At 51.5% G+C, this 22006-nt stretch overlaps 12 protein-coding genes across 16 annotated transcripts; 4 read left to right on the top strand and 8 right to left on the bottom strand.

Moving 5' to 3' along the window:
- Positions 1-45: 45 nt before the first annotated feature.
- On the top strand, positions 46-1936 carry PPTG_09204 (hypothetical protein). Its single transcript, XM_008904080.1, has one exon. The coding sequence runs from the start codon at positions 151-153 to the stop codon at positions 1309-1311; it is 1161 nt and encodes a 386-aa protein (XP_008902328.1). The 5' UTR covers positions 46-150; the 3' UTR covers positions 1312-1936.
- PPTG_09203 (hypothetical protein) lies at positions 1669-3057 on the bottom strand. Its single transcript, XM_008904079.1, has one exon. The coding sequence runs from the start codon at positions 2878-2880 to the stop codon at positions 2245-2247; it is 636 nt and encodes a 211-aa protein (XP_008902327.1). The 5' UTR covers positions 2881-3057; the 3' UTR covers positions 1669-2244.
- Positions 3058-3211: 154 nt separating this feature from the next.
- PPTG_09202 (LAO/AO transport system ATPase) lies at positions 3212-5399 on the top strand. Of its 4 annotated transcripts, XM_008904075.1 has the most exons (7): positions 3212-3424; positions 3508-3648; positions 3798-4149; positions 4211-4289; positions 4351-4443; positions 4503-4764; positions 4929-5399. In XM_008904075.1, exons 1-6 carry the CDS (start codon positions 3247-3249, stop codon positions 4713-4715), a joined length of 1056 nt encoding a protein of 351 aa, XP_008902323.1. In that variant the 5' UTR covers positions 3212-3246; the 3' UTR covers positions 4716-4764; positions 4929-5399. The 4 variants fall into 4 exon arrangements, with proteins under 4 accessions (XP_008902323.1, XP_008902326.1, XP_008902325.1 ...); XM_008904078.1 differs by lacking the exon at positions 4929-5399 and having other exon boundaries at positions 4503-4849; XM_008904077.1 differs by having other exon boundaries at positions 3508-4149; positions 4503-5393.
- On the bottom strand, positions 4828-8614 carry PPTG_09200 (hypothetical protein). The gene is made up of 2 exons (XM_008904074.1): positions 8322-8614; positions 4828-8239 (listed from the first exon to the last, which is right to left on the bottom strand). The coding sequence occupies exons 1-2, from the start codon at positions 8592-8594 to the stop codon at positions 6728-6730; spliced, it is 1785 nt and encodes a 594-aa protein (XP_008902322.1). The 5' UTR covers positions 8595-8614; the 3' UTR covers positions 4828-6727.
- On the top strand, positions 5317-6561 carry PPTG_22482 (hypothetical protein). Its single transcript, XM_008904334.1, has one exon. It carries the CDS (start codon positions 5452-5454, stop codon positions 5818-5820), a length of 369 nt encoding a protein of 122 aa, XP_008902582.1. The 5' UTR covers positions 5317-5451; the 3' UTR covers positions 5821-6561.
- Positions 8615-8660: 46 nt separating the features above from the next.
- PPTG_09199 (hypothetical protein) lies at positions 8661-10182 on the bottom strand. Its single transcript, XM_008904073.1, has 3 exons — positions 9731-10182; positions 9495-9674; positions 8661-9402 (listed from the first exon to the last, which is right to left on the bottom strand). The coding sequence occupies exons 1-3, from the start codon at positions 10076-10078 to the stop codon at positions 8755-8757; spliced, it is 1176 nt and encodes a 391-aa protein (XP_008902321.1). The 5' UTR covers positions 10079-10182; the 3' UTR covers positions 8661-8754.
- A 1998-nt stretch (positions 10183-12180) lies between these two features.
- On the top strand, positions 12181-14434 carry PPTG_09198 (hypothetical protein). Its single transcript, XM_008904072.1, has one exon. The coding sequence runs from the start codon at positions 12491-12493 to the stop codon at positions 13985-13987; it is 1497 nt and encodes a 498-aa protein (XP_008902320.1). The 5' UTR covers positions 12181-12490; the 3' UTR covers positions 13988-14434.
- On the bottom strand, positions 14352-16047 carry PPTG_09197 (hypothetical protein; the record flags this gene model as incomplete). Its single annotated transcript, XM_008904071.1, has 2 exons — positions 14352-15833; positions 15919-16047. 2 exons carry the CDS (start codon positions 16045-16047, stop codon positions 14352-14354), a joined length of 1611 nt encoding a protein of 536 aa, XP_008902319.1.
- A 253-nt stretch (positions 16048-16300) lies between these two features.
- On the bottom strand, positions 16301-18217 carry PPTG_09196 (hypothetical protein; the record flags this gene model as incomplete). Its single annotated transcript, XM_008904070.1, has 6 exons — positions 16301-16897; positions 16964-17353; positions 17411-17456; positions 17529-17770; positions 17852-17908; positions 18011-18217. 6 exons carry the CDS (start codon positions 18215-18217, stop codon positions 16301-16303), a joined length of 1539 nt encoding a protein of 512 aa, XP_008902318.1.
- Positions 18218-18372: 155 nt separating this feature from the next.
- Positions 18373-19776, bottom strand: PPTG_09195. 2 transcript variants are annotated; one of them, XM_008904068.1, is made up of 3 exons: positions 19633-19776; positions 19151-19544; positions 18373-19076 (listed from the first exon to the last, which is right to left on the bottom strand). In XM_008904068.1, exons 1-3 carry the CDS (start codon positions 19731-19733, stop codon positions 18495-18497), a joined length of 1077 nt encoding a protein of 358 aa, XP_008902316.1. In that variant the 5' UTR covers positions 19734-19776; the 3' UTR covers positions 18373-18494. The 2 variants fall into 2 exon arrangements, with proteins under 2 accessions (XP_008902316.1, XP_008902317.1); XM_008904069.1 differs by having other exon boundaries at positions 19151-19776.
- A 501-nt stretch (positions 19777-20277) lies between these two features.
- PPTG_09194 (hypothetical protein) lies at positions 20278-21588 on the bottom strand (the record flags this gene model as incomplete). The annotated part of the gene is made up of 1 exon (XM_008904067.1): positions 20278-21588. One exon carries the CDS (start codon positions 21586-21588, stop codon positions 20278-20280), a length of 1311 nt encoding a protein of 436 aa, XP_008902315.1.
- Positions 21589-21658: 70 nt separating this feature from the next.
- On the bottom strand, positions 21659-21982 carry PPTG_09193 (hypothetical protein; the record flags this gene model as incomplete). Its single annotated transcript, XM_008904066.1, has 1 exon — positions 21659-21982. One exon carries the CDS (start codon positions 21980-21982, stop codon positions 21659-21661), a length of 324 nt encoding a protein of 107 aa, XP_008902314.1.
- Positions 21983-22006: the final 24 nt, after the last annotated feature.

The raw sequence follows: 22006 nt of genomic DNA, 5'->3' as shown, positions 1-22006 counted from the left end.
ATGAGGTAATGTGGTGTAGTCCACCCAATAATGACACGACGGTGTTAGTGAGCGGCCGGGGATTCCGCAGACACCAACGACCACCAGGACGAAGCCCAGAAACTTCGACCCACTCCGTCCCTTGGCGGTCTCTTCCTCCCGACGCCTAGTATGTCACGTGGACCGACCATTAACCACGAGGCAGACCATGAAGGCAGAGGTGCGCTCCCCTATCCGGTAGATCGCGAACGCGAGGTGCGCATTACGCTGCGGCGCCATACTACGGGCGTCGTAACCTTCGGCGACACGGGTGATCTGTGCACGGAAACAGATGATGTGGACGTGGAACTGGTACAAAAGGACACTGTCAAGCAGCTCATGCGCCACGGAAGCGTGCTCTTTGCCGGCGGTGTAGCTGGCAGCGTCGGTAAGACTGTCACGGCGCCGCTTAGCCGTCTTACGATTCTCTTCCAGGTACACAGCATGGTTTCCACGCGGCACACCGACCGCTTCTCGCCCACTGTGACCAGTGCTTTCACCAAGGTGCTCAAGAATGAGGGTGTGCTGGCCTTCTGGAAAGGTAATGGCGCCAGTGTGCTGCACCGCTTCCCATATTCTGCCGTGAACTTCTTCACCTTCGAGATGGTCAAGAACGGTATCATCGCGCAGAACCACCCGGCTTTTGCTGATAACTCGTGGACCACCATGTTCGTATCAGGTGCGCTGGCCGGTGCAACGGCCACGGTGGCCTGCTATCCGATCGACCTCATTCGAACGCGATTGGCGACACAGCTCAATACAGACATCCGATACACAGGCATTCGGCATGCCGTGCAGCGCATTAGCGCCGAGGAGGGCGTAATGGGACTTTACCGTGGCATGGGCGCTACGCTCATGGTCACGGTCCCCAATCTGGCCGTCAATTTTACCTTATACGAATCGCTCAAGGACTACGCGCGGTCGTTCCGCCGCAATCAGGCACTTGCAGGACTGACTGGCGTCGAAAGGGAACAAGCTGCGGAAATGTACAACGACACTCATTTGTGCGTGACGGACACGCTTGTATGCGGTGGCACGGCTGGTATCGCCTCGTCCCTGCTGACATTTCCCATTGACGTGGTGCGCCGCCGGCTGCAGATCTCGGCGATTCATGCCGAGAATGCGGGTATCAAGCCGACGCCCTCGGGGATTGCGTCGGAGCTTTTTCAGACCCAGGGCATCCGTGGGTTTTATCGCGGACTTACGCCGGAACTCATGAAGGTTGTGCCTATGGTAGGGATTACTTTTGGCACGTTTGAACGGCTCAAAAAGCTGCTGGCAGTGGAGGATTAGACTCGACAGAGAGAGCAAAGAGAAGAAGAAGAAGAAAAGGCTAGAATACTTGCGATGTGATGTCGTGGACTGCTGCTTTGATTGAGCGTTACTTAATACCCTTGACAGCCCAGCGACACAACACGACTCATGCTAGTATCGCCGGAACTGGTCAAGAGCTTAGAAACACTCAACCGTATCCAGATTACATGGTCCAGCAAAGGGCTCAGCTTGGACTACATTGCCGATACAGGGCCATAATTGTCGTGCTTGCTGTGGATACTGGAGACCTTCCAATAAACCGTTCGCAACACGATGCTGCGAAATGTACCCACCGTGTCAACGCGACGGCAATTGCTGTAGACAACAATTGCAAACGGAACTGCAACAGCGATTGAACGTGTTATTGTATAATACTTGTTTACACTGTCGTAGCAGCAACGCCAGTCTCCCTCTTCCAGCGGAAGGAGCAGGCAGCCGATCTGTAGACGTCTGCGGTGCAAAACGCCGTCGATGGCATCGAGAGAAATGCAAAACTAAATAAACTAGAAACAGCGAACAATTGCTAGCCAAACCTCGTGTTGAGCCTGTCCTCCTTCCTCCTTCGCTGTTCTCCGTTGGCTCATGTGTTGCACGCCGTTTTGGTCAATCGTGATGTTTCGTTGACCGTTCCTCGTCGCTCGATCACTAGATGTCACCGATCGTGAGTGCTACCGATCGACGAAAAGACCTCATGTTCTACCGAAACTTCTAGGCCAACGTGCTTGAGATGGATCACATGCGCTAGAATCGGCGAGCTCCTCCATAGCTGCTGATGTCTTGTAGTAGGCGGACACGGCAAAAGAAAAGATGCCGTTGAAAAAGATAAAAAGTGAAAACTGGAATGTCGTTCGCTGGTGGGCTGGTTGTGGCGATGGCGCGCGCTCAAACATGGGGGAGGAACAGGCCTGATTGCTAGATGGAGACGGAGGAGATCTTGCTTGGCCGCGCAGGTCCCCACTCGTTCTCCATCTGTGTATAGACGCCCTCAGGCGGCGGCATGCACAGCTCGCTTTCCCAGGACACGACCTCGATTTCGTCTGTGTGTTTCCACGTGAGAACCACAGTTGCACCATCGCCCTTCTCCAGCAGCGCGTTAATCTGCCGCAACACCTGTCCCTTGGATTTGTTCATTACAAGTCGGTGGTTGATGGCGTAGAGCGTGTCTCCGGCGCGCAGGCCGCAGCTGGCCTCGGCAGGGCCCTTGAGTCCGTGCCAGTCCGTAGGCTGCGGCCCCTGTCCGTGGTTTCGTGGCACGAAACGCTTTCCGTCTAGTCTGTAGAAGTCGGCGATCACGACCTCGGCGTTCTGCGTGATCCGGCTACCGCGGGTCTTGACCACCAGGCCTAACCGTCGGAAGAAGTCCTGCTTACGCATACCGAGCGTCTCCAGATACGGGAGTTGGGCGCGCGGGCCGATTTGTACGGTGTCCGAATCTCCACTCACGCGCACCTCCGTCTGCCGATCGTGGCTAAGGCTGGTCGCGTAGATAGGGGCCCCGTAGAAGTCCCCGCCGCTGGGCATGCCATTATGGGATAGTCCCTGTCCCATGCTAGAAGTGGTGGTGGCAGAGCCCTAGAGGGGAGGTTGTTGGTGCTGGAGGGCTGGGTTACTGATCTAGTACGTCGCTACGGCGCTTTCCGATCGTAAGTGCTGTTGCTGCGCCGGTGTTCGTGGAAATGAAAGCCTGCTACGGTGCTGACCGCCGAGGAGGCTGGGTCTCATATTTTAACCAAGTGAGAAACGTTTGCTAATGCATAACTGACTACTAACCCTACTCCATACAAATTCTAAGTGATTAAAAAGTAACGCGTGTGGACACACACAAAAACTTGCGAACGTAATATCAAGTTCAACATGCTCGCACTTAGTCGGGATCCGACCGATGTATTGAAAACGCATCGACGGCAGGACAGAATGAGGCGCGGCGCGATTGTAACGAGGTGCTTGCTGGCGCCGCGATCTGCCACATGCAGTGAGCGCTTGCTCAGTGTCTTTGCGGCACCCACCCGAGAAATGCGTCCCATGACGCAGCGACTGGTGGAAGGCGTGCTGCAGGGAAATCGCACTGCACTCAGCAGGTCCATCACGTTGGGTACGAGCGGTCTCCTTGAAGTTTGCACTGGGATATCTCTAACAACAAAACTGGTCGACGTGATGTAAACGAATGATTCCCAGTCGAGTCGACGCTCAAGAGCGACGAGGAGCAGGCGGAACTGCTGCTGGACAGCGTACTCACCCAGCGCAGATCTCTGAGGCCCGCACATGTTGACCCACCGGAGTTGACATCCTTCCGGCTTGGTATCGCTGGACCACCAGGTGCGGGAAAATCCACGTTTATCGAGACACTAGGTCTATTCCTTACGGCGCAGGGCCACAAGGTGGCGGTGCTTGCTATCGATACGCCTGCAGTTCACTCTTTGATAAGTGGGATTTGTGGGTTGATCCATCGTTTGCTTTGCCTTCAGATCCCTCGTCATCACGTTCGGGTGGTTCGATTCTTGGCGACAAGACCCGCATGGAAAAACTGTCTAATGATCCGAACGCGTTCGTTCGTCCATCACCGTCACGTGGGACGTTGGGCGGTGTGGCACAGCATACGAACGAAATTGTTCTGCTTTGCGAGTCTGGCGGGTACGACATCATCCTCGTCGAGAGTGTTGGCTTAGGTCAGTCAGAGATCGTAATCGATGACACAGTTGACATGGTCATGCTGCTGGTGTCCCCTGCCGGCGGTGATGATCTACAAGGTCAGAAGAAAGGTATTGTGGAGATCGCCGATATCGTCGTGGTAAACAAAGCAGACGGCGATCTAAAAGGGTGCGCAGTGAGCTTGTTGGGGATGAATTTGTTCTCACACTGATGATTGGATATGTCATAGACCAGCGAAGCATACTGCGGTGGACTACATGCATGCGATGCACCTCATGCGCAGGAAAGATCCTGATTGGGAGCCGAAAGTAAGTTTTTGGCTGTATTTTTGATATACAACGAGTATTGCTCTAAATTTTGTTTGCATAGGTTAAGATGATTTCTGCTTTGGAGAAGAAGGGCATCGATAACGTGTGGGCGATCATTGAAGAATACCGAAAGACCATGGGAGAGCTTGACAAGGTGAGTCTAGGAAAACGCGGAGCATTTGTTAATGTGTGGTAACATTCGTGTCTCCGCAGATCGCTCAGAAGCGCAATGCGCAAAGCTCGAAGTGGATGTGGAACCAGCTAAACGAGCAGCTCATGCGATCTGTGTCACGCAGTATTACAGTGCGACACAAAGCTGAAAAGATGAAGAAGGATCTGGTTCACGGTTTCATTAGCCCACGTTCAGCAGCAGCAACGGTGTTGGAACTATTTCTCAAATCCCAAAAAGAAGAACCCCAAGCGTGACGGCGAAAGGCAAAGGCTTATTCAGGAAAATCTATCCGAGCGTGTACATGTAAGTAGACATCGAAGGGTATCTTGTACTTCATATTTGCCCATTGTGTTGGTGTCAATTGAAACGGAAGAGTATTCTCTCGTGTATTTATCGTATTGATGGTGTTTATAATTATACAACTAGTGCAACAGGTAACTAATTTCTGTCTGCCGTGCTTACTCAAGCGTTGTGTCCGCTTGTGCTTTAATAGATCGATGAAGTAGATGGGATTTGCTCCGTTGAAAGCATTGATAGACCAAGCGACGATGCTGTGGTGCTTCCGGCGGCAGTTGCGGTCACAGTCGCTAGCTTACGTGGTCTGCCTTGTCGTTTGGCTTTTTGACGTGGTGCTGAGATTTGGTCTTGCTGCTGTAGCATGGCATAGCATGAGAGGACCTGAAGAGCACACAATTCTGCTTCAATGAGGCTGGATAACCGGTGGCGAAGATTTGGAGATGCCTTTGCTAGTAACTCCTCCTGCGACGGAAGGTACTCCGCACGTGCGGCATCAATTGTTCTCTTTTGAAGCTTATACGGATATCTTGAAGGAGCCGAGCTCATTCCGAGCTGATCATCAAAGCCTGTCACCGCTGTTCGCGATCTCTTTTTGGTAGTTGTCGCTGTTTGATTGTAAAGTCCGTTGACAGCAGAGCCCATCGGGGCAATTAGAATGGCAGCAGTTCCTTTTGCTTGTCCTGCTGAACGTCCATGGGCCATTTGTCGAGATGCATCCGCTCCCTCACCATCCTCGTCACCGCTATTCTGTGCGACGGAGGAACCGCCGTCGCTGAAATATCCGACCGGCCCCGACATTACCATGGACAGCCCGCTGTGCTTGCGCATTTCATCGTCGCGTGCAAGCTTGGCGAAATACTTCTGTGCATGGCTTCGGATCTGTGCAGATGTGCGCGTTTTGATCTTGGCCGCCACTTTTTTCCATTCACGGCCATAAAGGCGCAATCCCGCGAGGAAGCTTTGGTGTTCTTGCTCCGTCCAGCGGCCTCCATTCATCCCTGTTTGCCCCTTTTGGTGAGTTGCGTTGGACGATGTTGGGACGGGGGCTGCTGTTGCGGATGATTTCAACTTTGACGTTTCAAGTGACATCGTTAGTGGAGATACACTAGTCGATGACACAAGAGGAACGATTGCTGGTGAGTTTGAGTTACTGTAATCGCTGTCGAACAGCTCAGCAGTGACGGTAGCAGTGATCGGCAGCAATGCTGGACTGGAGTCCGCAGACATAATGCTGTCGGTTGGACTTGCTACTGATGGAGACGCTGATGGGGAGAAGGACATGAGTGTTGCAGACGAGATTGGGTCGTGAAGCATCGACGAGGAGTTGCGTTTGTCAGACCAGGTTGCGGTGGTGTCCGCTATTGTCAAAGATACCGATGCTGCTGCGCTACTGGTAATTCCGGTGGATTGAGCGGCGGCCGCCAACTTGAGAAGTGAGCTTTGTCGATCCAAGAAAGATATTCAAAGCTGGGTGCTTGGGTTCGTTTCGTACTCTATCCGCTGAGGTATGAATACGAGCGCACAAAGCAGAAGGAAGGCATTAAGTGCGCGAGCAGTTACGTGTCGAAGTGTGGCTGGATATAAAGCAAAACCAACGCGCAGACTGGCTCCTCCGCGAATCCATATCTTAACAACAACACCAAAAGGTTTGCCTCGGCGCGATAGATATGTAGGTGCAACCGCAACACACGACGGAGCTCACTATTCATAGTCGCTAGGTCTCCGTCTCCTACTCGCATCACGAGTGTTTGCTTCGTTTCACTACAGCAAATATGAGTCGCCTGCCAACATATTTATAGACAAATCGCTTGAAGCACACCGGACTACAGTGGTTTCGTGCTCGCAGCCACCTTCCTATCCGTTGACTCCCCTAGGTGCCAATGTTGCTCAGCCCAAATTCCACCGGCGAGGCACAACGTCTTGACAGATGAAGTAACAAAACTCGTTCCAAAGAGGTTTTCACATACAATCAGAGCAGTCTCTCTTGCGGGGTCAGCACCGCGCTCGCACTCATTCCAAGATGCCCCTGCTCTTCTGTTCGTTCTTGATTCGCGTCGGACGCATCAGCACCGGGTAGGTGACTGTCATTCGCAAGTTCGGCCCATAGCAGCTGATGTGGCTCCGACATACCCCGCCAAATTGCAGCAACTTCATTCCTAGAAATCTTCTCGTTCTCTCGGCATTTGGCCTCGAAAAAGTATTGAAACCCTGCCGAGTCGCGCAACGCTCCCTCGCTGGCGACGCTCGCTTGCGCATTGTAGGTCGCCAATTCAACCTCATATCGACGTTTGTCTTCAACAGCCATGCGTTTGTATGGTTCGCGCTCTTCCTCCGACATCTGACGCCACAGTCGACCGCAGAGGGCTGAGCATTCGTTGTGGGACATCTGATACGTCGCAAGTAACTCTGTGCGCTTGGACATGTACATGAGGTTGTAGGCCGTCTTTGGACGACGAGGGGGTCCAGTCTTCCGCTTTTTGCGTCCAACTACCGGTGCCTTGACTTTTCTGTGGACAGTAACTAGCTGCTGCTGTTGCTGTTGTTGATCTTCTTGTTTTTCTTGTTCTCGTAAATCCTGATGTGTATGTGTCTGTCGCTCATATTTCCGCTTTCGTGTCCGCTTCTTCGCTGGATGGTCTGAAGCTTGCTGACCCTCATACTGCCGTGCTAAGTGAGCTTCCATTTCAGTCCGGAACCGATCCACGTCCTCTTCAGCCTTACGTTGGTACAGAGCGCGCTCGTCGTCAGTTAATGCCTTCCACGCGATTCCTATTTCACGCATGATTTGAGAATTCTTGAGGTCTGGGTGCTGAGCTGCTATTTCTTGTCGCTTTGTCGACAAATACACGCTATACGCATTTCTCGGCAGCCGCGGTGCCGCTGGATCTCCGCGAGTCAAACGTTTCAGCTCGTCAATATGCTTGTGTGCGCGTTGAACCTCCGAATCCATGTAGGCTGGAGGTTTGTAGGCGTTCATCTCTCTTTCAAATCGCCGTCCGTCTTGTTTAGCCAGCTCATACCACTCATTCTTGTCAGCCTCACTCAGACGCTTCCAAAGCTGACTCATCTCAGTGCGGAACTCGTTGATCGTCATGTTTAATAGTGTAAAACTCTCGCGGTTGTGGCTCATGAATAGCTGGAAGCCTGTCTTCGCCGGTTTGGGAGCGAACGGGTCTTTAAGAGGACTTTTCAGTGCGGACACATTTTGTGGAGCTACCTCCAATGTTGGGTGAATGCACGCAATTTCCTCTTGAAAACGTAACTTGTCTTTTGCAGCCATATCTTCCCAAATCTTCCGCTCGCTGTCTGGCAATGCCCTCCATTGCCTTGCAACTTCCTTCGATACGAGTTGCGCATCGAGCAACGGGTTAGCAGCTACCACTTCTGGTCTTCGGCTTTTCCAGAAGCAAATGTAGGATGTGTCGGGCTGTCGCGGTTCATTCTGTTTCTTCTTTCGCTTGATCGGAAGTTGCACCGGTTGCTAATGGGAAACACACATTCGCAGAGTTTAATCAGTATTACCTTCGCTGCAGTGTTCGCTACACTTTAATCGTCAAACTCACGCCATCTGTCTGTTGCTGGCGAATGTACTGGCGAGCTTCGGTGTGGAAACGCGCCTTGTCAAACTGCGCCAACTCGATCCACGGCTTGCGTTCTGCAGCCGTTAGAGCTTTCCACTGCCGTCCCAGCTCCGACGAAACTTGCTGAACGGACCACGAGGGATGCGCCTGAGCTACTCCTTCGCGGCAACTACGGGCGTAGTGATTGTACGCATTCTTGTCCGGCGCAAGCCCAGAGCGACCCGGTCGCTTCGAAGTAGGTGCCGTTGCCTCCATCGACTCTGATCTGATCGATTTTTTTTGCTTCTTGAGGGGGGGGGGGGGGGGCTAAAGCATGGAAATTACAGAACTACTACGTAATATTCACATTTATTCGCATTTTTGAGAGACAGTGATGTGTATTTACGTGTGAGCGTGTTGAAGTTGCCTGCAACTTTTACTGCAGCATTCTCCTCAAGCTACGTCTCGCTGCCCAGTGGGTGTGCACTCGGCGCAGCGCGAGGAACAGAACCCCCGCTGCAGTGGCGCCGGCACCACCAGCGCTCCATGGGTTCAACGCAGTGCCCAGCAGGATGACGCCCCACGCAAACTCGCAGCCAACGTGCAGGAGCCTTGTGGCAGCCAGCACGCCGGCGCCATCAAACTGGAATCCACGCGTGAGGAAGAGCTGCTCCGCGAAGGCCAACACACCTGTTCCAGCGATGGCGCCCCACGTTTCCAGCGACGTTCCCGCCTTGAATTTGCCATGCTGAACGCCAAGCATTGCCGCCAGCGATACGAGTGTCATCGTGAACAGGAAGTAATGCATCACGACGAGATATTGCACTTTGTGTAAGCTGCGCAGCGACACATAAGCACCTGCCTGCATGAAAGCCACCACGACAGCACATCCAACGGCCAGTGACTCGCCAAACAGATACGAAGTCACGAAGCTGGTCATGGAGCGGTGATACCACTTGGCGTCGGTGGACCCGTTCTTGCCGAAGAGGAAGGCAGGTCGCACGACCAACACGGCACCGGTAACGCATAGCACAGAGCATACTACTGTGAAAAGCCCCGGTTTCTCTTTGAGGAAGAAGGCGGCCTATTGTGTTACGAGGATAATATCGCAACGATTAGGAGGCGATACGGGCGATACAGACACAGTGAAACAACGAACCGAGTTGAAGAACTTACCATTGCGAACACGAGCAAAGGACTGAAGTACGTGATTGCAGTGGCATTCGACACCGCCAATTTCTCCAGCACTAGAACTGAAAGTGTCGTTGAAATGCAACCCAAGATACATCGAAGCAAGAGCTGGCGATTAAACTCTTTCTTAACGCGCATCTTCGTGCCAGTGGTCGCAATGGCCAACTGATCAACAAAAAGTTAGAGGAGTCCGATATGAAAGCGATGCCTAAAGAACTTACAACGGTGAACAGCCAAGATACCAGAGAGCGCCAGAACAGTGCTTCAACTGCCGACAATTTAATCGCGTCGTCCTTGGCCAGTGTAGCGATGCAGCTGGCCAGGAAAGCCGATGTTCCCACCAGGATGAGACCAGCGATACGGTTGGCAACACTGCGCACAACTGCGCGACGCATGAAGCGCGGGAGCCATTTCCCCTCCGTAGTCATGGACTCGAGTGAATCCGAAGCCACCAGCAGCGGCAGGTTCTCCAGGTGGCGCAATGCTTTCTTGCCGCTGTCGATTTTCCCGGCCGGCGCCGAGCTGGTGGCCGTCGCGTATACGGCACCGTAGACAGCAGGTAGCGGCATGACTGGCTTAATTAGATGCTCTCGCAGCAGATGATGATAAACGAAAGTGGAGATCTTCGTGGTTGGCGCCTGCAATAAACTGATTCATGTTATGAATCAGTTTGGCGCGATTGGATTCAAATTGTTGAAGACTATCTTACGATAACTGCGGGACGGTACATGCACCATTCGCCGCCTCGTTCGCAGACAAGCAAGGACCCCTAGAAGGAGGCCAACTACCTACAGTGCTGCTATTATCTATAGGGACACTAACGATTTTGTTGTTCTACTCGCATTACGCGGAATTAGATCATGCAACTCGGTCTAAAGCTGACTTACACAATGACTGACAACTGGCAGACACGAGTTTTAAAAAAATGTGCGTATTGCAAATTCTAAAGTGAAATTTCCATTTTAGGGGGTGTTCCTATCTATAGGGACACGAGTTAGAAAGTGGTCTATTTATCAATTGCACCGCCATTTTTGAGAACTACTTGCGCCATTCTTGTCGGCATACCTTTCACGAGCCCTTGTAAGTAGCTCTGCTGAATTTTAGCCCAGCTTCGCACGATCTGCGCCTTCAACTCGTCTCTGGTGTCAAATTGACGCCCTCCTTCGTAGACAGACCATGCTAGCTGACCCCACACGTTCTCAACAGGGTTTAAATCAGGGCTCTTCGATGGCCACTTTAGCTTCCTAATGCCTAGCGCCTCAATATGGGCCTTAGTGAACCTAGATTCGTGGATTGAGGCATTATCTTGCTGGAAAATAGGCTTCCCAATGCCATGGTTTTGGCGACGGTTTTCGAGAAAGGGAAGCAAGTAGGTGTCCAGTGTGCTAGTGTAGCAGGCAGAGTTTTGCCTTCCCTCAAGGAATGCAATCTCAGTTTTTCCAAAGAAGTTCATGCCAGCCCACAGCATTACGCTGCCGCCGCCGCTTGCGCGCTTCGAGAAGATTTCTTGGTCGTTCCGAATGTCGTGCCAATAGTATTGGTACCCGTCCGGACCGTCCAAGTTGAACTTCTTCTCGTCGCTGAAGAAGACGCGACGCCAGATGCGCGTTTTGCTTAGAAATTTGGCAGCAAATGCGGCTCTAGCCACCTTGTGGTTCGGCTTGATGGCCGGTGACGGTTTCCGCTTGATCCACTTGGCGATCGCCGACGAGTTAAGCAGCTTTCTGACGGTACTTGGGCGTAGTACGTGGCCGATTGCCTCCGAAATCCGTTTAGAATATAGTTTTTCCACGGTGGCAAGTCGCAGCACCTGACGGACCAGGCGCTTAGTGCATTTAGGGCGCCTTCCTTGGCGTTTTTTGTTTTTTGGAAGCTTTGGAGGTTGAAGGACATTGATTACAGCATTGACACTGCGGGCTATTGCACGGGCGATCCAGCGTTTGCTTTTCCCGTCTGCAAAATATGCTTTCACTCGTCCTATCTCCTCCGCCGACAATCGTTTCCCTCGTGGCATTCGTGAGTTGCTTGGGGATTCCGCGCGTGGTCTAGAGGGAGTAAAGAACAGTTCCGAGCTAATTGCATAATTTTAGCCAATAGAAATGAAACGTCACTTCAGTATCTTGACAAATAATTAGTGTCCCTATAGATAGGAACACCCCCTAAAATGGCAATTTCACTTTTGAATTTGCAATACGCACATTTTTTTAAAAACCGTTTCTGCCAGTTGTCAGTCATTGTGTAAGTCAGCTTTAGACCGAGTTGCACGATCTAATTCCGCGTAATGCGAGTAGAACAACACAATCTTTAGTGTCCCTAAAGATAATAGCAGCACTGTAGACTTGAGCAATAGGTGGATTGACTGGGGAGTTTCAGATCGTGTATAATGTGTCAGTATCAAGAACTTCGTTCCAGGGGGAGTCGCTGTTGAAGTCACATGCACCCTACCTAGGTATCCTACTGGGCCCGTGACCACACGAAGCAATCGTGCGGAAAGGTAGGTTCGTCACACCTCGGTAGTAGCAGCATCAGCCTTGAACCTTCGCACTCAGATGATCTACGGCTCCCCAAGCAATCAGAGGATAAATTACACAGAACGCAGGCGACGACAACGTCACTTCTTGAACACAAAACTCGTAAGGCAATCTGCGCAGACTGCGCTACACATTTGCTTTTTCTCCGCTTGGGAACCAGATTTTATATTGAACGACGAAGGGATACGCCTGCGGGTTAACCAGCACGTTGGAGATATTCCTGCCGGTAGGTAAAGGCAACTTACTACGTTTGGTGGAGACTTGTTTACACTTGACGTCGTCGTCCGGTGGCGCGAGTCTGAGTCCAGTCCGACTCAGATTACAACGACGGACGCGTGCGTGCCCTTGCTGTGCAGTCCACTTGCAACTAGACAAGCATCTCAGAAAGAGAGAGCTCCGCAGTAGAGCGCAATTCATCCGTCAGGCCCGCTACCCACCAACGCCACACTGATGGGCGACCAGCAGGACGCCAGTCCCAGCAGCGACAAGCGCAACCCGACCAGTCCCGCACCCATGAGCGGAATCGATTGGAGCATCTTTAAGGACGGCGAGGAGGACGCTTTCGGATGGCTACTGCGTAACAACGCAGCGACCTCTGCGACCACGAGCGACAGGTTGGCAGCCAGCTCCTCAGAGAACGCGGAAAGCGACATTTTGCCTCTCGATGACATCGAGATGGACCGCATGATGGCGGGAACCCAGCACATGATGACCAAGGGCCAAGCGGTCGACGCGGCTACTGCTGCTGGAGTAACGGAGTCGAACGCCCGATTGTTGGCGACGCAGTTGTATGAGGGTCTGCGGTCTTCGCAGTCCGCGAGTTTCATGTCTATGCTTCCGAACACGCGGCCCTTTGACAGTGGCAATCTCAGCGTGGATGCGAGCTACGAAGATTTTGACGACGATAACGATGCAGAGGAGAAGGACGGAAAACAATCAGCGGCCAAGTTGATGGCAGCTGCTAAGGGGGCAGGAGGGAAGAAGCGAGAAAACAGTGGCTCTGCAGTACAAAGCGCCGGACAAAAGGCTCCTACTAGCTCCCGCAACACTAGAGCTAAGAGCAAGATAAGCGCTTTGACTGTCCCAAAGAGTAAACGACCACTAAAGCGCAAAAAGAGCGAGCCAGCGTCACCAACTGCTGCCGGCTCTGAGGCTGAAGAAGATCTCGAGAAAAAGCAGCTTCGTCGTGTGAAAAACCTAGTGTCCGTTCGGGAGTTCCGCAAGCGCAAGACGAAGCAGCTTGAACAGAATGAGGCACGACTTCGCCGACTGGAGGCAGAAAATATGGATCTGAAAATGCGCCTGAAAATTGGCAAGGAGGCGATTTTAAGTGAGCAGCGCGAAAAGCAGCAGATCAAGGAGCAGATGCGGGAAATGCTGCAGCGCAATGCAAATGAACAAGAGATCGCGCAATTCCTGAACATGTACAAGGTGACGTACTCAGACTACGGACCAAAGCGACGCGAGAAGCTGCACTTTCATCTGTCCCGCATTCGTGAGCTGCTCCTTCCCACGCAGGTTACGAAGTTGAGTCTGTATTCAGTGGAACAGGGAGTGGATATGCTCAGACGTGATCACGTTATCAAGGAAGATCCGATGTCCGCGCCAGAATCTGCCAACGCGACTATGAGTCTTTGGGGTATCCTGGCGGACGAGTTAGAGGTTTCAGACGAACAACAACGGCAGATTCTGGAGCGCCGAGCGGCCATCAAAACAGTTCGCGACGATCTGAATCACACCTTGAGCATTGTGAAGAAGCTGGAAGAAGTGACCGATGAGAAGAACACTGCGTTAGAGACCCAGGTAGCGCAGCTACAACAGATCCTCACTCCCTCTCAAGCTACCAAGTTTATCATCTGGGTCAAGGAGAACCCAGCCTTTATGTACATGCTGGACAAACTGGTAGACTCAACGCTGCAGAACAACACAGGCAGCATTGAGGAATGAACTACTATACTACAACGTGACAATAATGTTATCGAGGAAGATCGCATCACTGTATCCACTTTCAGCTGCCGTCCGTTGCTCGGCTCACCTCGCTCATAACGTCAAAGGACAAGGAGGTTGGTGAGCAGCTTTGTAGCCCCATGGGGTATTTATTGGTGGGAGCGTAATGCAGAGAATGCCCACACGGAACATATTGACTAGTATCACCGTTTGTTAGTGATGGTTATTCGCCTTGCTGTAGCAAAGACCTACGCAATTATGACATATAAAGGCACGCTTCGGTCACGTGTACGAGATGTTCGATCATTTCACTTCTTCTGGCTGTCTCTGCAGCGTGAGTGCCTCCAGAGTACAGTATTGCCTTTTATCCGGAAAACAAGTAGCAGGCTTGCAAGAACACCTTTGACATTTTCTGCATGTTGTCCATGGTGCCGTTGTAAAGCAGCTTCACGGGGAGGTTCCCACCAATGTCAGTTTGGCAAATGTAGGTCAGCAAAAAGCCCTCTGGCCCCTCAACATTTGCATTCTCCTCGCAATGGAAGCAAGAGAAAAAGATGTGGCCGCGAGTTGTTCCTGGACGCACAGGTACGGCTGGATGCGTGACACTGGAGAAGCAGATTGATTTGTCTGTTGCCACATTGAGCAAGCAGAAGTCTCGCGAAGCCACCAACCCACCAAGAAAGGGCTTCTGCGTATTCACGCAGACACTCACATCGGCATCCTCATCAAGGTCACTGCTGTCGAATGTCTCGATCACCTCATAATTTGCCTGGTTGAGATCCCACACACATCGATCCTTTGGGTCCTTGCTGTCGAGGAAGGCCAGGAACTTGTCCATGGATATCCCCGTTATGAATACCTCGATCTTGAAAATAGCGAAGGGCATTTTGTTTGCAGTCATTTCGTAGATGCCACCCCCTGTAGTATCCTTTACCAGCTTCCAGGGACACTTGTCACTCAAGTAGTACGCTAACTTCTCTTCCATCTCCTGAAGACAACGTTTGTACTCTGCTGGAACAGACCCACTCCCTGAAACAGCCAAGGATATGCGGCGTCTTGTCGTATCTTGAGCTGGTGCTATAGCATTTGACTGCACCATTCGTTTTATCTGGTTTGATTTCTCTGACGTGGATCTGTCCAGTCGATCTGCATGGACCCAAGGGTGCAGCGTAAGAAATACTCCATACGTCACTACACAATACCATAGGCGCTGGTGAAGGGTAAACCCGTCGGCTAATGCAATCACCAACAGGATGGAAGCGGCAAAGAGTGACAGCCACAGACCGATTGCAGAGTTCATGCTTGTTCTATCAGCTCCATCACCTGCCACAAGACCCAAGAACGATGCGACGCGGTATGAAAGCCCACCGCGACGAATCTTCGAGGTCACTGGCCGCTTGGTGAGATCGTTGCCACTCGAGCTGTCCATGAACGAAAATCTGTTGGAGCCACTGAATGAGCCCGACCTTGCCCACACTTGATCAACAATCATCGACTCACGACGTTCCAACTCCTGCATGGATTCTCGACGACTTGATCCCATTTCAGAGCTGCGGCGACTCGTCTCCATTATCGATCCTCGGCGCCCCATCATTGGGTCTCCCTCCAAAAAGCTAACGCCGCGTGATTCACGCCTGCACTCCTGAGTGTCCGGTACGGACACGTGCTTTGGCCCACCCAAACGCCCGAGTACATCTGGCGAGCTGGCGGCTTCATTCTCCTGCCAGATCTGGCCAAAGCACTGCACACAAATGCGCGAGTTACCCTTCAGTTTTTTTGGGAGCCCCTTGCGCGAGCCTAGCAGCGGAAACTTGAGCGTGCAAAACTGGCATCGCCACTTACGGCACTGTACAAACAATCAACCAGAGCAGCAGTAGCCTCAGCGTTAGTAGGAAAGAAAATGGTGCTTGTAGTCTCCAGGGCCAACTTACATAATCACATCGCTTCGGAGGCAGCAAATCGCGTAGCACCTTCAGGTTGGCGCAGTACAGGCACGTCTGGATCGCCTCCTCATTCTGCACTGCCGCGTAGCGCGAAGTGCCGTCTCCGGTCGCGTTCATAGCCGTCTTCAGTGCCAGATACACTCTTCGCGAGAGGCGATGTGGTACAACCCGGAAGAGCTGCCAATCGGACAATTCAGTTTGTTTACTCCATCGTCAAGGACTCGAACCTGAAGATGATGGCAGTCGAAGATGATTGATCGAAAATGTTTGGACTATTTTATGTTCTGCACACCCAAATTGAAGTGGGCCTCATTTTCCACTGCGTTGGTGTAGCCCAATGCTGAAGGCATGGTGACTTACTAACAGCGCCTCACGCTGGCGGCATGAGCAGGCTGGACCAGACCGTTACACCCGTACCCAGAAACCCGATCACAATTGCGCCGATGAACAGCAGCAGCGGGCCGATCTTCTTGGGGCCTAGCAGTGGGCCGTCCTCGAGCTTCAAGATGAATGCAGCCGGGAAGCAGAAACACACAACCGTGGAACACGTGCCACCGATGATGCCGAACACCACATTAATACTGGGACAGAAGATAGCGAGCAGTAGTGCCAGCAGCACCAGGCCGCTCGTCACGGCCACATGGCGCGGCCACGAGTCCTCCGAGTTGGAGAAGAACATCATATCGATAGTGAAGCGACACGGGAAGATGTTCAACGGAAAAGCCACAGCCACGGTAAAGGTGATGGCGGCTCGGCTAATGGCAATCAACGTGTCGTTCAACGGGAAACTCAAAAGGATATTTCCCTTGTACTTCGGTTCCGCGAGCTGAGGACCAAACGCCAGATACGCAACCACTCCGATAGAGAGATAGATCAGGAAAGAGATCAGTGTAGCGCGGTCGACTACCTTGTTCATGCGCCGAATGCATGGACGCTGCAGCTCCGTGTAAATCGAGAAAACATTCACCTGATTTCGATGCACAGACGACCATTAGAACGCTGACAACGAATGAAAATACATCACGGCACCCACCTGACAGGTAAATGCGAACATAACAATTGGCACGCTGAGCATGAAGTTCGGACCATGACTCAAATCGATGGCCCAGCTAATGTCGTCCGGAATGCCATTGGCACTCGCGTACATAATTGACCGGATGGCCACCGCCACAACGAGGAAGATGATAGAAAGCACGCCCAGAATGGATGAAAACTGGAGACTGCTGATGTCCTTCATCATAGATAGTGGCAGCATGATCGTTCCGCACGAGATCGTCATGAGCACCCATCGCTGTGCGAAAATACTTTGCATCCCGAAGCAGAGCTCACCAAGTGGCGTGATAATATCCCCTAGCGTTACAAGGTACGCGACTGAAATTCCAAAGCAGAAAACCAGAATATTCACCTCGACGAAAATCGTCATCTAAACGTGCAGGTTAGAGGTGTAAAGCTCTCAAACTAATAAGTTAATAGAGCGTACCTTCGTGCCGAAGCAGTACATGGCCAGATCCTCGTAAGACTTCAACCTGCTCCAGATAATTTTAATAATAGGCGCATCAGTCATCATGTAGAACTGAAGGATTGCTTGAGTTTCATACTTTGTAATATCCTCCGCGCGAATCAGCAATCGAATCGTATACACAGTTAATATTGCAGCCAGTACAAGCTGAGCCACAGCAAAACCCAAGCCAGAGACTGCGACTGCATACGGCAATGATAGCGCTCCTGCACCAAGAGTAGCGCCGGCCAAATTGAAAACGGAGCCGCGGATCGAGCCCTTGGATGGAATGATTGACTGGTGATACGGAAAGGCGTCGCTAAGGAGGTCGTCGTCATTAGGCTAGATGGTTTCCAGCGGCACGTAGCAATGGGTTTTTAAATTATGAAACAGTGTGCAATCAAAGAGAACTTCACTGGCTACCTTTCGGTTCCGCATCGGCGACATCGAGGCGATAAAGCTGCCAATTTTCTTCATTTTCTGTATGAAGATAAGGCACGTTAGAGCTTCTACGCTTCATTATGCAGCACATGAGCAACAACCGTCAAGTAAGAGCTAGGAAGTGCTCGAGATACACTTTACCTTGAAAATGAGGGGTGTATAGCCCAGCTGCTTCAAGTACGAATCTCGAAGGGGACGGTTCTTCACGTGGCCCTCGCCTCGCTCTACATGCCCCGTAGAATCGCCATCGTACACCACATTGGGAGAGGAAGACAGAGAATTGGAGCGACCTTTAAAGCGCGCGGGGAGCAGCGGCTCCGTGACACCATTGTCGTTCTCGTGGCTCATCGGAGAGGACTTCTTACAGCGCCCTGGGGTGTTCGTTTAGCTAGCACACACGACGCAAAGCACGCGCTAAAGAGCCCTCGCCACCGGACGTCGTCGATCTCAAGGAACACGGCGCGATCCTCGCCGCTGGATAGTGGGATCTTTTGGGCAACGCCTTTCAACTTGGATGTTAGCTAAATTTACAGATAAAAATGTCTTTTTACAGTAAAGGAAAGTAAATTTACAAGATGGTATGGACAATGTTGCAGAAAGCTAGGTTCATTCTCGAAGTTTATCCTCACGATGCGTTGGAATAGTTCCACCCGACAGTTCGTAGAATTCCAGTCATGACATTCATGTCTTGAGAATTGACAGCAAACTTGGCCACTTCCGGTTGTGTCTGCTCCTGCGGACATTCCTCATTGGTCCACGACTGTAGTTGTAATTTCTTGTGGAGTGGAACGGATGCCAACTCCTCGCCGAACATACAGCTGCACATGAGCGGTTGCGCTGGCACTCGCTGTTGCTGCTGAAGCATGCCCGTTGCACGTGCAAGCATCCACATAAGCGGGGCAGAGTCGGTCTCGTTGGTGCGCGCACCTGTTAAATCCACAACGCCAACATCCCTGAACTCGGAAACGTTCCTAGCAGAGCATTCAAAGGACTCCTCACGAAGGTTCGCGTTGGCACGCGTCACCATGTTTTCATCCAGGTTGAATGAAGACTGTGATACCGGGACCAATAGTGCCTCTTGCTTGAACGGGATCGCAAACCAGGTTACAGACTGCCATACCGTGCCCTGGTCATCGAACAGGTCCGTTTGAACCATGAACTCAATCTCCGACTCCAGGAAACGCTTCTCTGTCAGAACCATGATGCACTACATTGATTCGATCAGCGCCATTGTTAGCATGCCAGAAGGAGAACAATATATCCGAGTCATTCGCTACGCACCGTGAGCTCTGGTGGCGGTGGCGTCTCTTCGCCTTGAGACGGAAAACTCATGTCCAGCGGCCTCAGCTGGACCACAGTAAGAGCTTTAAGACGAATGTTGCGCACGCTAACCGGAAAGTTCGAGTTTCCCAGAAGTTGTAGGAACAAACTGCTAACTGCCACTTGTGGAAACATGAATGGCAGTTGCTCCAGTGTCAGCTTCGGCAGACTCAGCGAGGTGGCGAGCTTAGCAAAATCCGAAGACAGTAACGCAAAGGGACACTGCAACGTGATACGTGGACATGGGCTACGCAGAATGGAGGTGCGCCAACCGCGACGCGTAAGCGGTGACAGCCAACAGCGCCAGCGAAACTCCTTCGTGCCTAGGTCAGCAGGGGCTGGCAACGCAGCGTAGCTACAGCGACATGACAACAGCAAAATTCACGCAGCTCATTTAGGTATAGAGGGGGGGGGGGGATTAAAGTAAAGAGAGCACCCAATACCTTTGCACCAGATCGTGCTCCCACGTGACGGCCACGAACGTCACGAGCAGCAACACTGCCACGAGAACCAACACCAACACCCCAAGAACTAGCATCGCCATCAGCAGACTTTTCCTACTTGGACACTAATTTGAACAGACCATTTGATTCGACCAATGAGAGGGCACGGGGAAAATCCATTGGGATTATTTGGCTTTATTTAGCCACCCAACGTATAATTGGGTTATTTGGCGCATTGAACTCATTGGTATCCTGATTACTTAACTTTTTAAATAAATGTACCCTGATTAACTAGATAAAAAGGGGTGAAAATCGCAAACATCCTTCAAATTTTCACAAACAGTCGAAGATGTGACATTGATAATATAACGTAGTCGAGTGTTCCTCAAGCGGAACTCAGCGTCATGGGTCACGTGGAGAAACATGCGCGGCACCAAGTCGATTTGCATTGCGTTACTACATTTCTTGTTTTATCAAATTAAAAATGTGCTCAAGCAACTAACTTCTCCTTCGAGAAGCGATGCCGCGGTCGGCTTTTCGTTCGAGGTCTCTGCAAAATCTGCTCCGAAATTGCATCGAGCTCGGGCGGTCGGGATTCTTGAGCCTCAGAGCAAGCGTGACCCGAGGTGATTCTCATATCGTGATCTATTGCCGACTGATCTTTCCAACATACTGCGTCACGTCGATATCAACTCTCGCTGTGCGATTCTTCCCGTCCGCATTCTTGTAGGATTGAACAGTAAAACCGTCGTAGATTTCGTTCGAGACGATGAAGAGAAGGATGTGCGTATAGCCTTGAAACTCTTGGCGCTGCGTCAAATCCTGATAGACATTTTTTAGCTGTTGATATTTGATGGGATGAGCTGTGGCCACTGTCGACTGGGCGTAGATAATACGACCATCTTGTGGGACGACAAGCACACCATCAATTGCTGGAAAAGTCTTCGATAGCGGGATGTACAGCACCAACTCATTCTGGATTTCAGATGACGCTTGAATGATCTCCGACGCTGCATTCAATGGACCATGTCGCGTGACGGTTCCGACACCGCTTCCTTCGAGTGCTCTCATACAAAACTTGCTGGTGGCAAGTTCTTGCAGAAGAAATTTCTCAATTTCTTTGCCTCGCCACGACTGCAAATTCGGGGCTGGAGTCTGCAACAATGCGCGAATTTCATCGGCGGAACCAACTTTATAACGCGCATTCATGATCGCCTCGACTGTTAAAGATGAATACGCCAAGTAAGCACGACTGGGCGCGTTCTCATTGCGATACAAATGAAATACAATGTGCTTCATCCGATCTTCGAACACTTTCTGCTGGAAAAGCCGAACTTGGTCCTTCAACTCATCGAGATTGTGGGGAATATCTTCCTTCACTCGTTGTACCAAGTCATCAAACGTTTCGGATGATGAAAACAAGAATCTTGGTTTGCCCCCAACAAGATTGAACCTCCGTAACCACTCGTCTTGGTCCTCCAACTTCATTGCATCGGCGAACCTCTGGCAGTCGTCTTTTGTCCATGGATTCATATACATCTTGAAGCAAACCGCCTTGACAAACTCGTTGTAATTCTTGGTGCACGGTTTGGCGAATAGAAACGCACGGTCGAAGTCACTTAGCCACAATGCTTCACCGGCTTCATTTCCATCAAATAATCCATCGTAGGTTCTCCCAGCATACGGCGTACATGAGCACTTGTAACCATCCGCGTTCCAAGTAAAGTAGATCACTTTATCACCAAGCCGGCGGTAGGCGACATCTTTTTGCTCCGTCATGAACAGCAGCAGCAAGAACACCCCAAACACCGACTTCCCAATCCCAGGACTTCCAACCACAAGAATTCTACGGAGCGATCGATCTGACCTCAATCGTTGCTTGATGATATCATGGAGGTTCCAATACTCCTGTCGGATGTACAATCCATCGGGGATTGACGTGCCAAAGATTGTCATCGGAGTATCCAATACTTTTTCAACCTTGAGTTCCTTGGCACCTTCAAGCTGTAGTGCAAGTGCGACCAGTTCATTCAAATGACGAGGATCGACGGCTTCCGTTCGCTGCCTTTTTTTCGTCTGGCAGCACTTGATGCTCCTGTGGCACTTCCACGATGAGCGCGTTTTTCTTCGATCCGCCAAGCGTACCGATCAGCAAATCCTCTTCCAAAGGCTCCTTCATGGCGTCATACGCCGCTCTGTTCGCGTAGATTCTCAATTGACCTGCCGCAACGCGGGCGAGAACGTCCGTTCCTGGAGGTTGCGTGTGGTCATACTCTGCGTGAATCTTTTTCCGAAGGTCTTCGATATCATTGACAGCGTCGGATGTCACTGAGGTTGTTCTGAAACCCATAAACGCGCGGCGACTTTGTTCATC

The sequence above is a fragment of the Phytophthora parasitica genome, assembly GCF_000247585.1.
Source record: "Phytophthora parasitica INRA-310 unplaced genomic scaffold supercont2.17, whole genome shotgun sequence".
Taxonomy (NCBI): Eukaryota; Oomycota; class Peronosporomycetes; order Peronosporales; family Peronosporaceae; genus Phytophthora; species Phytophthora nicotianae.
Note: the sequence above shows the minus strand (reverse complement) of the source record. Positions and strands in the feature narration are given on the sequence as shown.

What these genes read in the sequence shown, in the direction of transcription:
- PPTG_09204 (XM_008904080.1), top strand. Translation starts at nt 151, where the DNA reads ATGTCACGTGGACCGACCATTAACCACGAGGCAGACCATGAAGGCAGA.
- PPTG_09203 (XM_008904079.1), bottom strand. Translation starts at nt 2,880, where the DNA reads ATGGGACAGGGACTATCCCATAATGGCATGCCCAGCGGCGGGGACTTC.
- PPTG_09202 (XM_008904075.1), top strand. Translation starts at nt 3,247, where the DNA reads ATGAGGCGCGGCGCGATTGTAACGAGGTGCTTGCTGGCGCCGCGATCT. An exon ending in ATCCTGATTGGGAGCCGAAA is followed by an intron (nt 4,290 to 4,350) that starts GTAAGTTTTTGG and finishes TTGTTTGCATAG; the next exon opens with GTTAAGATGATTTCTGCTTT. An exon ending in CCATGGGAGAGCTTGACAAG is followed by an intron (nt 4,444 to 4,502) that starts GTGAGTCTAGGA and finishes GTGTCTCCGCAG; the next exon opens with ATCGCTCAGAAGCGCAATGC.
- PPTG_22482 (XM_008904334.1), top strand. Translation starts at nt 5,452, where the DNA reads ATGGGCCATTTGTCGAGATGCATCCGCTCCCTCACCATCCTCGTCACC.
- PPTG_09200 (XM_008904074.1), bottom strand. Translation starts at nt 8,594, where the DNA reads ATGGAGGCAACGGCACCTACTTCGAAGCGACCGGGTCGCTCTGGGCTT. An exon ending in GCCAGCAACAGACAGATGGC is followed by an intron (nt 8,240 to 8,321) that starts GTGAGTTTGACG and finishes GTTTCCCATTAG; the next exon opens with CAACCGGTGCAACTTCCGAT.
- PPTG_09199 (XM_008904073.1), bottom strand. Translation starts at nt 10,078, where the DNA reads ATGCCGCTACCTGCTGTCTACGGTGCCGTATACGCGACGGCCACCAGC. An exon ending in TATCTTGGCTGTTCACCGTT is followed by an intron (nt 9,675 to 9,730) that starts GTAAGTTCTTTA and finishes TTTGTTGATCAG; the next exon opens with TTGGCCATTGCGACCACTGG. An exon ending in CTTTGCTCGTGTTCGCAATG is followed by an intron (nt 9,403 to 9,494) that starts GTAAGTTCTTCA and finishes GTAACACAATAG; the next exon opens with GCCGCCTTCTTCCTCAAAGA.
- PPTG_09198 (XM_008904072.1), top strand. Translation starts at nt 12,491, where the DNA reads ATGGGCGACCAGCAGGACGCCAGTCCCAGCAGCGACAAGCGCAACCCG.
- PPTG_09195 (XM_008904068.1), bottom strand. Translation starts at nt 19,733, where the DNA reads ATGGCGATGCTAGTTCTTGGGGTGTTGGTGTTGGTTCTCGTGGCAGTG. An exon ending in GAGCACGATCTGGTGCAAAG is followed by an intron (nt 19,545 to 19,632) that starts GTATTGGGTGCT and finishes ATGTCGCTGTAG; the next exon opens with CTACGCTGCGTTGCCAGCCC. An exon ending in CACCGCCACCAGAGCTCACG is followed by an intron (nt 19,077 to 19,150) that starts GTGCGTAGCGAA and finishes GAATCAATGTAG; the next exon opens with TGCATCATGGTTCTGACAGA.